This window comes from Tenrec ecaudatus, chromosome 4 (assembly GCF_050624435.1).
Source record: "Tenrec ecaudatus isolate mTenEca1 chromosome 4, mTenEca1.hap1, whole genome shotgun sequence".
Classification (NCBI taxonomy): Eukaryota; Metazoa; Chordata; class Mammalia; order Afrosoricida; family Tenrecidae; genus Tenrec; species Tenrec ecaudatus.
The window spans coordinates 108,990,086-109,003,793 of NC_134533.1; the positions used below are offsets into that span (position 1 = coordinate 108,990,086).

General features: G+C 48.2%; 2 protein-coding genes across 2 annotated transcripts; one reads left to right on the forward strand and one right to left on the reverse strand.

The window, feature by feature from the left end:
* Positions 1–7,573: 7,573 nt before the first annotated feature.
* Positions 7,574–11,095, reverse strand: CRYAB (crystallin alpha B). Its single transcript, XM_075546588.1, has 3 exons — positions 10,641–11,095; positions 9,450–9,572; positions 7,574–7,919 (listed from the first exon to the last, which is right to left on the reverse strand). Exons 1-3 carry the CDS (start codon positions 11,019–11,021, stop codon positions 7,716–7,718), a joined length of 708 nt encoding a protein of 235 aa, XP_075402703.1. The 5' UTR covers positions 11,022–11,095; the 3' UTR covers positions 7,574–7,715.
* Positions 11,096–11,738: 643 nt separating this feature from the next.
* HSPB2 (heat shock protein family B (small) member 2) lies at positions 11,739–13,102 on the forward strand. Its single transcript, XM_075546589.1, has 2 exons — positions 11,739–11,985; positions 12,444–13,102. Exons 1-2 carry the CDS (start codon positions 11,892–11,894, stop codon positions 12,896–12,898), a joined length of 549 nt encoding a protein of 182 aa, XP_075402704.1. The 5' UTR covers positions 11,739–11,891; the 3' UTR covers positions 12,899–13,102.
* The last annotated feature ends 606 nt before the right edge of the window (positions 13,103–13,708 follow it).

The window sequence follows — 13,708 nt, forward strand, 5'->3', positions numbered from 1 at the left end:
AGATTTTTGTCAAGGTCTCTCTTTATTGCTACACAAGCCTCTTTTTAAAGGGTGAGGCAAACAAAAGAATTCCAAGGGAAGGTAAAAAAGGGAAGGGAGGGGGTGTAGAGCACACAAGGTAGGGAGACACAAATATATGGGTTGTAACGACGTGCTGGAGTAAACAAAGGTGGGCCATCTGGTGTTTGTCAGGATAAGATAAGGTTGAGGTGAAGTGGCTTTAGCCCTGCCGGGCAGACAGCATGGAGTCGGTCTTGCCAGGCTGATTATGTCCGGTTCCCAACATTTGAGAAACTCCCTCATAATTCACACCACTATTTTTAGGGGTGCGTAGTATTCCATTGTGTGTCTATCTCAGGTGTTGTTGTTTTTTTAATCCAATCTTCTGATGAGAATTAAGGCTGTTTCCAACTTCTTACTGTTGCTAACTGTGTGGCAATGAACAAGAGAGTGTGCACATCTGTTCACGATCTGTTTCTTCTTTGGGGGGAGAGGATATGCCCAGTAATGGTCTTGCTGGATCATATGGTATTTCTATTGCCATCTGTTTTAGGAATCACCATATTGCTTTCCACAATGATTAGACATATTTACAAGCCCACCAGCAGTATTTCAGAGTTTGAATCTCTCCATACTGTTCCCATTTGTTCTCAGTTTTTAAAAACAGGTTATGGCTACGGTTTTGAGTGTTAAATGGTATCTCATGGTTATTTTGACTTGCATTTCCCAGATGGCGAGTGAACAAGAACATTTCCCCATGAAGATATGGGGACGATGGGAAAGTGTGGTGAAGAAATTAGATGAAATCCCATCTGGGGTCTTAAAGGCTAGTTTCCAAAAAGCAGCCATCTAAGTGAGATGTCAACCAAGTCCACATGGAAGAAGCACACGGACATTAGTGACCAAAGGATTGTAAACTATATAATCCAAAGCCAAAGGAGGGAATCGTATCAGAGCTTAAATTGTGAGATTCCAGTTTGGAGAAGGCTATAGATGACAGTGGAAACCCAATATACATTTGTGAGATCTACGCAGGAAATAAGCCCCCAATGACTATCCATAGCGGACGAATGGGAATAAACTGGTTACTAAACAGAGTGCATTGGAGAGAAGACTATAGGAGATCAAAATGCTAAATCTGAGTTGAATGGTTAAAACCTTGTCAGTTACTCTCTCTGATGTATGTTGGACCTAATCTGATTTTCAGCATTGTGTTGTTTCATATCGGAATTTATCTCCTATGTATTTTTCCATTCAGGGTAGCCCTCTTGAATTTTTGCTATGTGATTTTCTGAAACCCAGTATTGATGAACCTATAGATACATCAAGTATAAGGTTCCTGTGGGGTAAAGTGGTGGGCGGGGGTAGGGGTTGGGGTGGTGGGGTAAAGGATGCTGATCTCAAAGGGTTCAAGAAGAAAGAATGTATTAAAGCTAATTTTGGTGGCAATTGTACAATATGGTTCCATGTGATTGAATATGGAATGATATGATATCTGTAATAGTTCCCAATAAAATGGTTTTGAAAAACAAAACAAAAATCACTGCCATTGATGTGTGTGTGGCAGAGCAGCGGGTGGCGGGGGGGGGGGGGAGCAGAGCAAGGAGCCCGAGGGAGTGCAAAGGATAGACTCGGTCAGAATGTGGCACCCCACCCCATCGGATTTGACTGGAGGACGTGCCTAGAGGTAAAAATCAGACCTTGATCTATTTAAAGGTTTTTCTTTCTCTTTAAACTGTTTTCTTTTTTTTTTGAATTTAATTTATTCTTTTATGGGTCATTGGTTTTCTTTTTTGTTGTCATCGCTGTGTTCTCATTCAATGCCCTGTCTTGCTATGCCTTGTTTTTTGGTGCATATTATTATCTCTACAGATCTATCTAGATAAGATAGGCTGGATGACAGCCTGGAGGGGAAAACAACGGGGCTGATGGTTCTGGGAGGACATGGCAGAGGGGGAGGCTGGGGTAAGGAGGTGGTTTTGACCAACCCAGGGACGAGGGAGAAACAAGTGACCCAAAATTAGTGGCAAGGAGGGTGTGAGAGGCCTGGGGGATTCAGCAAGGGCAATGTAATCGAGAGAAATTACTGAAACCTAAATGAAGACTGAGCATGATAGTAGGACAAGAGGAAAGTAAAAGGAAATAGATAAAAGTACTAGGAGACAAAGGATATTTATAGAGGTCTAAATACAGGCATGTACATATGTAAATATATTTATATAGGATGGTGGGGAAATAGATCTACGTGCATGTTTATAGGTTTAGTATTAAGGTAGCAGATGGACATTGGACCTCCACTCAAGTACTCACTCAATGCAAGAATACTTTGTTCTACTAAATTGGCATTCCATGATGCACACCTTCCCGACACGATCACTGAAGACATATATGTGTATAAGCAAAAGTTGATGGTGCCCGGCTATCAAATGACATAGCATCTGCAGTCTTAAAGGCTTGAAGATAAACAACCGGCCATCTAGTTGCAAAGCATCAAAGCCCACATGGAAGAAGCACACCAGCCTGTGTGACCATGAGGTGTAGAAGGGACCAGGTATCAGACATCAAAGAACAAAAAATCATATCACTGGGTGTCCAGCTTCCCATATGATCACTGAAGGCAAACATGTGCATAAGCAAATGTGGTGAAGAAAGCTGATGGTGCCCAGCTATCAAATGATATAGCATCCAGGGTCTTAAAGGCTTGAAGATAAACAAGCAACCATCTAGTTCAGAAGCAACAGAGCACACCTGAAAAAAGCACACCAGCCTGTGTGACCACAAGGTGTCTAAGGGATCAGGTATCAGGCATCAAAGAACAAAAAATCATATCATTGTAAATGATGGGGAGTGCAGAGTGGAGACCCAAAGCCCATCTGTAGGCAACTGGACACCCCCTTACTGAAGGGTTGCAGTGAGGAGATGAGCCAGTCAGGGTGCAGGGTAGCAACAATAAAACATATAACTTTCCTCCAGTTCTTAAATGCTTCCTCCCACCACTATCATGATTCCAATTCTACTTTACAAATCTGGCTAGACCAGAGGATGTACATTGGTACAGATAGCAACTGGAAACACAGGGAATCCAGGGCGGATGATCCCTTCAGGACCAGTGGTGAGAGTGGCGATACCTGGAGGGTAAAAGGAAGGTGGGGTAACTGATTACAAGGATCTACATGTAAACTCCCTGGAAGATGGACAACAGAAAAGTGAAGGGAGATGTCGGACTGTATAAGATATGACAAAATAATTTATGAATTATGAAGGATTCATGACGGATGGAGGAGTGGGGAGGGAGGGGGGAAATGAGCTGAGATTAAGGGCTCAACTAAGCAAATGTTTTCAGATTGATGATGGCAACAAATATACAAATGTGCTTGACACAATGGATGTATATATGGATTATGATAAGAATTGCACGAGCCCCCAATAAAATTATTTTTTTTTAATCACTGCCATTGAGTCAATAATAGCTCACGGCGAGCCTATGGGACAGGATGTCCCTGTGAATTTCCGAGTCTGTAAATTTTTTTTATCATTTTATTGGGGGCTCATACAACTTTTATCACAATCCATAATACATCAATTGTATAAACCACATTTGTACATTCATTACCCTCATCATTCTCAAAACATTTGCTCTCCACTTAAGCTCCTGGCACCAGATCCTCATTTCTCCCCGACCCCCTTCCCCCTCCCTCATGAACCCTTGATAATTTATAAATTATTATTTTGTCATGTCTTACACTGTCTGACATCTGCCTTCACCCACTTTTCTGTTGTCCATCCCCCCGGGGAGGAGGTCAAATGTAGATCCCTGTAATCAGTTCCCTTTCCACCCCACCCTCTCTCCACCCTCCCGGCATGGTATCGCCACTCTCAGCACTGGTCCTGAAAGGATCATCTGTCCTGGATTCCCTGTGTTTCCAGTTCCTATCTGTACCAGTGTGCAGACTCTGGTCTAGCCAGACTTGTAAAGTAGAGTTGGGATCATGATAGTGGGTGAGGAGGAAGCATTTAGGAACTAGAGGAAAGTTGTATGTTTCATTGTTGCTACACTGCACCCTGACTGGTTCCTCTCCTCCCCACAACCCTTCCTTAAGGGGATGTCCAGTTGCCTACAGATGGGCTTTGGATCCCCACCCCACACTCCCACTCATTCACAATGATACGATTTTTTGTTCTTTGATGTCTGATACCTGATCCCATTGACACCTCGTGATCACACAGTCTGGTGTGCTTCTTCTATGTGAGCTTTGTTGCTTCTGAGCTAGATAGTCACTTGTTTATCTTCAAGCCTTTAAGACCGTAGACGCTATATCATTTGATAGCCAGGTGCCATCAGCTTTCTTCACCATATTTGCTTATACACCCATTTGTCTTCAGCGATCTTGTCGGGAAGATGAGCATCATGGAATGTCAGTTTTGTGGGGGGAGGTCAGATGCTCACAGGCATCCTCCCTAAGGGTGATCAGATCAGTTGCCAGGCTGTAGTGGGCCCCACTCCCTGCTGTTAAGGACAATAGATTCCTGCAGTCATCTATTTGGTTCCAGTAGGTGGGGTTTACACCCTCCTGATAATGGTTCCTATGGAGATCCAGAGAACAGGTCAAAGTTAAGCTGCCATCCTAAATCGAGGATCCGCCCATGTTGTCACATGTATACCCCCTAATCCCTCCTCTTCCTATTGCATATATTTCCCTAGACCAGCCCCTCATTACTGTATTACCTATAGCACAACCCCTTCCAGTGTCGTATGTCCTCACCTGTAATTAGGGGGCTTGCACGTCCCCAGAGAATATAAAAGGCCTGGGCTAGCATTAGATCTCTCTCTCCTTTCACGTGGACCACCAAGCGGTGCTGAGGTGAGCATGCTACTATGAATTGTGTCTGACTCCATTTATTTCAATACATCTCTTCTATCTCTCATGCTCTCTATAACTTTACTATGATCTTTACTTATTATGGTTGTACAATTGCGCCTACCAGACCCGTAATGATGTGTTAGGGGCTGGCTTCCCCTGACACAGTTTAATAGAATAAAGTATTTTGCATTGAGGGAGTACTTGAGTGCAGGCCCAAGGTCCATCTGCTGCCTTAATACTAAATCTATACATATATGCACATAGGTCTATTTCCCCATCTTCATATATAAATATATTTACATATGTGCATGCCTTTATTTAGGCCTCTATAAATGCCCTTTGCCTCCTAGCTCTTTCCTCTATTTCCTTTTACTTTCCTCTTGTCCCACTATCATGGTCAGTCTTCATTTGGGTTACAGTAACTCCTCTCGGCCACCTTATCCTTAATCATGCCCTACCAGGCCTCCTACACACACCTCATCACCAATTTGGATCACTTGTTGCTCCCTTGTCCCTGGGTTTGTTAACACCACTTCCTTTCCCCTCATCTCTCCTTCTTCCATGTACCCCCAGAACTGTCCATCCATTGTTTTCTCCTCCAGATTGTTTATCCACCCTATCTTATTTAGACAGACCAGCAGAGATAATAACAGGCACAAAAACAAGACAGAGCAAAACCAAGCAACAAAAGAAAACAACACAACAACAACGAGAAAGAAAAGTTTGTAGTTAGTTCAAGGACTGTTTGTTGGGCCTTTAGGAGTGTTTTCTAGTTGAGTCTGATGGGGTGCCAAACCCTGGCCCCAAAGTCTATTTTTGGTATTCCCTGGAGACTTCGTTGTTCTGTTCCTCTTGCTGTTCTATTGCACACGCTTAGTATTTTGCTTCAGTGTGGTGGGATCAGATCAGGCATAATTCCCACACTCTGTCTCCAGTGTTGTCCCTTGTAGGGCTATCGGTCAGTGAGGGATGTTGTGTCTCATAATGAGGCCAGCCATATGGTCTTCTGTGTGGATTGGTTGCTCTGAGCAGGAATATCGTCGTCAAGGTTTGGTGGGCCAGGATGTGCTCCACTCTCTCTTCCTCCCCCTTCATGTGCTCCCATGTGCTCTGATCAGACATGTCCCTCTCCCTGAGCTGCAGTTTCAGTGCTGTCCTCTGAAATGATTCTTCTGGGAGGAGGGGTAGGTATCCATGTAGTTGGGATTGGGGCCAGCCCCTCAGGTCAGGCAGTTGTTAACTGGAAGCATTTGAAACACATATAGATTTGTAATTTATATTGCCCTACTTCCAACGCCTTGTATCCTGAAAATTTTAGATGACTGTTTTGTGGAGAATAATTTTTAGACACTGTAGGTTCTATGAGGGCATGAATCTCACTTTCCTTCATGGTCAGGTAGCAATTTTTTTAAGTCACTTTATTGGGGGGGTGTCTTACAGCTCTTATAGCACTCCATCAATTGTATCAAGCATATTGGTACATATGTTGCATTCATCATTTCCAAAACATTTTCTACTTGAGTCCTTAGTATAAGCTCCTCTTTTTCCCCTTCCGCCTCCACCCTCCTACCTTCTTGAATCATTGATCAATTATATATTATTATTACTTTATATCTTAAGTTGCCCATTATCTCCCTTCACCCACATTTCTGTTATTTTCCCCCTTCGAGGGGGGGTATATATCCAATCTTGTGATGGGTTTCCTCTTTCTCCCCCTCCTGCCTCCCTGACCATCCCCCTACCCTCATGATATCACTACTCCCACTTCTGTTCCTGAGGCATTTATCTTTTCTGAATTCCATGTGTCCAGAGCTCTTATCTGTACCAATGTGTGTCCTCCAGTCTAGTCAGGTTTGTAAAGTAGAACTGAGGTAGCAATTCTTGAGAAATAAAAATAGATCATCTGAAGCTGTTACAGGAAAGATAGGAGTAGTCGCTAAGTACTTATGCTAGATAACTTTCAAGCAAGGCAATTTTTTTCTTAATTGGGTCCATAGTTTGGTGGAGATCCACAAAAGTGAAAAATAGGTTTATTTTTGGTAGGATAACGTGTCTTTGTTTAAGCTAAATAACAGAATCTCTTATTGATCAATTATGAATTCTGATTCCAAAATTTGTCATTAGGGGTCATCAAACGGAATGCTTCCTGGGAGGTTGCTAGTTAATCGAGAGACCACACCCGGGAGGCTTGTCCAGTAATAATCTCCCAAGTCCTCCTCATTTCCTTTGCCCTCGTGAGTCAGCTGAAAGTAAGTCATCAGTACGAGGATGCCAAGTAGCACCAGTGGCACCATCTCCTCCCTGGTGACATCTGCGCTTTAGTGATGTGCTGAGACCTCCCGCGGGTCCTTTGGCAGAGCACACTCCTACTTGCTGCAGTTGTTGGAAATGGGGCCGAAATCTGAGAGAGAGGAGAGAGAGCAGCAGACATTGTCCGTACTCTGTCAGGGGCTTGATCTTACTTCTTAACTTACCCCTTAGAACAACTCTGTACAAAGCGCTGTCCCATGTTATAAATAGAAAATCTGAAAATCAGAATGGTTAAGTAACTCGCCTAAATTTAGACCATTCGTAAGTGGTGCAGCCAGTCATTCTGACTTTAAAATCCCAAGATCTGCCCCTTCCCCCACAGTTCATAGTGTGACAGTCAATAAGGTTCATGTGCACATATACATTTAGTTGAAGACATTGAATATTCAAACATGAGACAGTTATCTGTTGCTGAATGATATTTTATTAGCTTTAAACTTGGGCCTGCCCTTAGCATTAATAAGCTTTGACACTAGTCCCCAGGTTTGCATTCAGTGGTGGGGACGGGTTCTGATTTTTAAAATGTAATTAGAGAAAGGGCATCTATTTCTTGGGAGCTGCAGTGACGGCTGGCTTCTCGACGCGGGTAATGGGAATGGTGCGTTCAGGGCCAGGGGCCTGTTTCCTTGGTCCGTTCACAGTAAGGACCCCATCAGAGGACAGGGATGAAGTAATGGCAAGAGGGTCCACATCAGCTGGGACCCGGTATTTCCTGTGGAATTCCCGGGAAATGAAACCATGTTCATCCTAATTCCGGGAAACAAGCAGAGAGAGCGGGAATAAGGAAAGGATACAGCACCACTCACAACCCCCCAGACAACCTCAGTCCCCAAAGACAGAAACAAATGCCATGGCAACAGGATGAGAAAACGCTAAATAGGCTGTTCATTCCAGTGTGGGGCCGAGACCAAGTGCACTGCGTGGCCTCTGTGACCAGTAAGAATCTGAAAGTCTAGCAACCCCCCAAACTTCTTAGTTTTCCCAAACCTGAAGCATGGATACAGTTGAGTATTCCCTAAATACTTAGATCCATGTTTGCTGGGCCTACAGGATTTGAATCTCAACTCAGCTAGCCAATCCCTGAGGAGGCACAGAAATTCTCCTAACTCAAGGTCTGTAAGACTTCTGCTGCAAGTGACTGCAAGCAGGGAGGCTGTGACCCAAGCTTAAACTGAATGAGCAAAACTAAACCCACCATAAAAAGTGCAACTCTTCTGCTTGATGCCCAAGGTTCTGAGGGCTCACTGGTGAGAAGTAGCGTCACTTAGAAATTCATCCCTCCCCACACACCCCCTCCCACACACCCTCCATCCTCCTACCCGCTGCCCCAGAGTGCTAGGAAGAAGCCATTCCCTTCTTCAGACTACTCCAAAGAATATTTGGTCCTAGTCTGTATTTCTGCTAAAGTGCAAGTATTTATTCAGCAAGACTCTTAATTGACTGATCACTAATAGGCAATCAGAGCCTTAGTGATGCAGTGGGTTAAGCCACGGGGCTGCTAACTGCCAGGTTGACAGTTTAAACCCACCACCCAATCTGAGAGAGAAAGATGAGATTACCTGTTCTCATAAAGATTGACAGCCCTGGAAGCCCTATGGAGCAGTCCTGCTCTGTCCTCTAGGGTTGCTATGCATTGGAATGGACTAAACAGCACTGGGTTTATTGGGCTCTAGAGTATTAGGAGCTGAGTAAGGTTCAGAAAAGCAGACAAGCCAAGTCACTCAGCATTAAGATGGGCTTCAGAAGAGACAGATTTCTGAGCATCCAAATTGCCTTCTAGGTGCACACAATGAAATTGTCATGTAAAACAATTAGGTGACTGACAAGCCCTAAGCCTAACGAAATATTAATGGTTCTCAACGTTGACCGAATGTTAGAATTACCTAGAGAGCTTTAAAAGCTACTTATGCTTAGGTCTCACCCCTGAACGTTCTGATTTAATTTGACTGCGGTATGCCTAAGCATTAGGGAAAAATTAAACTCCCCTGATGATTGTAATTGGCTTAGGCTGAGAACTACTGACTAATGGATACCGAACGTTTTCACCTATCCCCTCCCTGAGGCAATCAAAGCAAAAGAAACAAAGGCAAAAAAAAGACAGGCTTGTCTCTGACCAAAAAAAAAAAAAAAAAGCAGGCCTGTCACTAATTTAGTCTCCTACCCACTAAATTGTAACCCTGATCTATAGCCTTATGACTTGAGATTGGGCTGTTGGCAGCCGCTGAGGCACACAGCAGGCACTGAATGAACCGGCAGGACTAGAAACAAACTGCCTACCTGGCGCTCTTCATGTTTGCCATGCACCTCAATCACGTCTCCCAGCACCTTGACCTTGAGTTCCTCAGGAGAAAAATGTTTCACATCTAGGTTGACTGAAAACCTGTCCTTCTCCAGATGCAACTAGTAGAGTGTAGGGGCAGAAGAAAAGATGGCAGAGATGTTAATGGCATTGGTGCAGTCTCATCATTCTGTAGGGGTTTTGTACAGGTCGCTAGTGTCCTCCTTTTCAGCCAAAAGATTCTTCTTAAATAAGCGTGACTCTCTTGTTTCGGGGAACCCCCACAGTGGTACTCAAAGCACACCCAAACATTATTCACAGGGACAGGCCTTCCAGGGGGGACTTAGTACACCACAAGGACAAGCCTGATGCCAGCCTGGCTTCTTCTTTGGCCTCTCAGTCCGGTGCCTGCTCTGGTCATTTGTTCTGTAAGACAAAGACCCCTTCTTCTTGGTCAGGTTTCTGCCAAGTTTCACACCCACTCAATCTGGAATGTTCTCCTGGTCCTGTTTGTCCTTCCAAAGCCCTTGCCCACTCTGCTTCTGTTTACTTGAATATCTTTGGTGTATTAACTGTGACCGCTTCTGGCAGCCTTATCTGTTCACCCCATGCTCCCCCTCTTAGGACAAGTGAGGGGCATCTCAAGATCAGCTCTACGTTGCTTCCATCTTCATATGGCTTTAGATCCATGCCAGTGGCCCCTGGCTACCCAGAGAAATCCAGGGACACACAGAAAAGGGAATAGAAAAGAAGAAAACAGGGTGATTGTCTCCAGCTCCTTGGAATGGGGAGGAAGGCCCAGTCAGAGGTAGCTCTCTCTCCTGACTCTGAAAGTTGAGACAATAGATTATCTAAAGTGTATCAGAAGGGGTGAGCAAAGGCACTGTGGGGCAACTCTCCCCTCTGCGGATCTATTGGAACGCCACCAGAGAAGGGACATGCTGCTTGGAAGCTAGCAGAGAAAGAGAGCCAGCAGGATCCCAGAAGCATCTCGGTGACTTCCTGGCCAGCAAGAGGTGCCTGGCGACAGGAGCCACTAGGGACCTGATCTTTCTTCATGTTAGGACACACAAGTGGCCAGAACACTTCAGAGACTTCAACCCAGTGGGGTTATGTCGGGGAGGGAGGAAGAGGAGCAAGGAAAGACCCCAGCAAATTGAAGGGAGAACTCGAAGAGCGTAGGGACTCACCTCTGAGAGGCCAGTGTCGATCCAGCTGGGTGCCCGCAGGAAAGAGGCTGGCCGAAGGTAGAAGGGGCTCAGAGAAGTCGATGTTGGGAAGAGGTCCGATTCCAGCAGGTGCTCTCCGAAGAACTGGTCGAAGAGGCGGCTGGGCGAGTGGAAAGGAAAGAAGGGGCGGCGGATCCAAGGGTGGTGGATGGCGATGTCCATGGTGGCTGCAGTGAGGTGTGGGTCGGCTGGCTGGCCAGGTCCTTCTGCAGCAGCTACAGCCGGCCCCTTATATACGCAGTCTTGGGAAGCTTCTGGAATGGTGATGTCAGGCGGTTTATTATCCCAGCTCACCGCCAGTGCATGGAGACTTGTGATCGGGGATTTGGTCCAGTGACACATCCCCAGTACTCACTGAGCTAAGAAAAGAGAAACACAAGCACGCCCAAGCTGGCCACTGACTGGTGCTGCTCTTGTTTCCCTGGCTTCCCGTCCACGCCCTCTGGCAGCACCCTGCCCAACTCCTTGCTCCGCTGGGGGCTGGAACCAGCCTGGAATCCCAGGCAGCTGGTGATGTGCCCCTCCTCCTCCTCCTCCTCTTCCTCCACTACTGCCCTGCGTGCCTGTGCCAGCTGAATCACTGCCAGCAACTATCTTGGGCCCAAGCAGGGTCTAGAATCTTCCTAGGCTGGGGCCTGGGGACATTAACTCTTGGTGGACAGAACCGTGGAGCAGTGAGCCGGCTTGGGGAGAGGACCCTGACCCTAATCTGGGCAGGGAGACAGAAGCCCCCGCCTAATGACCACCCCGTCTCTCACCGCCCCCCTACACATAAAGGGCAGAAAAGTTTATTTCATCTTTCCCTGTACACTATTACTGTCCCGGGGCGCTTTGGGAAGTGCGATACCCAGTGCCCACGATAGCGCAGGGGAGAGGCTCGGGTGGAAAAGGTTCAAACTGCCCTAGAGGGTCTCGCAGCCTCCCTTCCGCCCCCCCGCCACCCCCACCCCCCAGAGGACCAGCTGTCCTCTGCGGCACCTGCGACAGCTGGAAGGCCCGTGGGCCGGCTGTGGGCCCAGCAGCTCGCAGTCTCTCCCTTCCCTTTCCCTCCCTCTTTGCCCCCCCCCCCCTCAGCCTGCAAAGCTAGGCTCTAAAAATAGTGGTAGTGTCGACCCCGCCCCCACCTCGGACCCAGCCCAGGTTCTTCCGGCAGCTGGAGGGGTCGCCGCGCCTGTTGGGGCCTCAGCTCGGACCAGGGCCACGTCCACAGCCATGTCGGGCCGCTCGGTGCCCCATGCCCACCCGGCCACCGCTGAGTACGAGTTCGCCAACCCCAGCCGCCTGGGCGAGCAGCGCTTCGGAGAAGGTAGAGCACAGGCGCCACCCCGGCCCCCCACCCCCACCTCCTGAAATTCTGGGCTGCCCTCCCAACACTCCTGGCCTCCACCCCACGCCAGGCTTAACTGAACTCCTGGGCGAACTGTCCCCCACCCCAGACTGCCCGTCCCCACCACGGGCCAGGGCTCAGTCCCTTCTTGCTGGCCGTGGCGGGCCAGCCGGCCAGGTGCCACAGAGCTCAGCTCCTGCCCCCTGCCCCCTCGGTTAGCGTGAGGTTCCCCATCTGTCCACCCTGCCACCCTGCAGTGTCGCCTCCCCTCTCCTCCTTTCCATTCCCAGCCCCTCGCCCCTGGTCTCCTCCTAGCCCCTGGCCCTCTCCCTTCCCCTTCCCTCTTCAGATTCCCCCCTGCTCTCCCTCCCCTCTCAAGCCACCCCTGTTCCCACCGCATCCTCCCCACTCCCTTGACTTTCTCTCTCTGCCTTCAGGTCTCCTGCCCGAAGAGATCCTGACCCCCACCCTCTACCATGGCTACTATGTCCGGCCCAGGGCCACCCAAGCTGGGGAGGGCAGCAGGGCGGGGGCTTCAGAGCTTAGGCTCAGTGAGGGCAAATTCCAGGCATTTCTGGACGTGAGCCACTTCACCCCAGATGAAGTGACCGTGAGGACCGTGGACAACCTTCTGGAGGTGTCCGCTCGCCACCCCCAGCGCCTGGACCGCCACGGCTTCGTGTCCCGAGAGTTCTGCCGCACCTACATCCTGCCTGCAGATGTTGACCCCTGGCGCGTCCGCGCCGCCCTCTCCCACGATGGCATCCTGAACCTGGAGGCTCCCCGAGGTGGACGACATTTGGACACAGAGGTCAACGAGGTCTACATCTCCCTGCTCCCCGCACCTCCTGATCCAGTCGAAGAGGAGGAGGCGATCACAGTTGACCCCTGATCGCCACAGATCCAGCACCCAGGAAATCCCTCTCTACTTCCTACAGCATGGTGTGGGCCGCTGCCCTTTGCCCGTGTCCTCCTGGGGGGCGAGGGGGGGGAGCACGTGGTCCAGAATGTATTGTTTGGTTCCTTGGGACATGTCCTGTAGCCTTTGGCTTAGTTCTGGGTAGAGCTGAATAAACCCATCCCAGGGCCCCGGTAAGTGCGGCTCCCTGTCCTGTCTGTGGCCTGGAGGATGGGATGGGCAAGGAGGGAGGCGGGTAGAGCCAGCTCCACATAAAGCTCCTCAGTTAATGTGCCAGCGTCATGCCACCCTGAGCTCACCCTTGGATGCTGAGATCACACCCGAAAGCTGCCATTGGCTCCACATCAAATTCCTAGCCATGATTTTCTCACAATACAACAAAAGAGAGAGCGTGATCCTGGCAGGGAAAAGGGACAGGCCATCCAAAGGGGCCGGAGAGCACTGTCTGAGCTAGTGATTAGAGACACAAAACGAGGGTCTCCGCACTGTCTGGCCCTCTTTGGAGAGGGGTTGGGAGCATCGTTTCCGGCTGCAGAGCTGCCTACAACAAATGAACAGGGCTTTATTTTCCCCCACCAGTACTAAGGTCTCGTCCCCGGAAATTGTCTCTTGATTCAGACAAGACCACAGACACCCCTCTGTCATGATCACTGAAACCCACCTTCCCCCACCTCCACACAGCATCACCCACTACGCCACCAGTATTCTTACCAGTCTATGGCAGAGACTTGCAATTCTTCCATGAAAGTGGTGGTTCTTAACCTTTAGGGTCAAGAACCTTTT

Coding starts and splice junctions, on each gene's coding strand:
- CRYAB (XM_075546588.1), bottom strand. CDS start 11,021: ATGTGTCACTGGACCAAATCCCCGATCACAAGTCTCCATGCACTGGCG. Junction 9,573..10,640: donor TCGACACTGGCCTCTCAGAG/GTGAGTCCCTAC, acceptor ACACTCTACTAG/TTGCATCTGGAGAAGGACAG. Junction 7,920..9,449: donor GCAAACATGAAGAGCGCCAG/GTAGGCAGTTTG, acceptor TCCCGGAATTAG/GATGAACATGGTTTCATTTC.
- HSPB2 (XM_075546589.1), top strand. CDS start 11,892: ATGTCGGGCCGCTCGGTGCCCCATGCCCACCCGGCCACCGCTGAGTAC. Junction 11,986..12,443: donor CGAGCAGCGCTTCGGAGAAG/GTAGAGCACAGG, acceptor CTCTGCCTTCAG/GTCTCCTGCCCGAAGAGATC.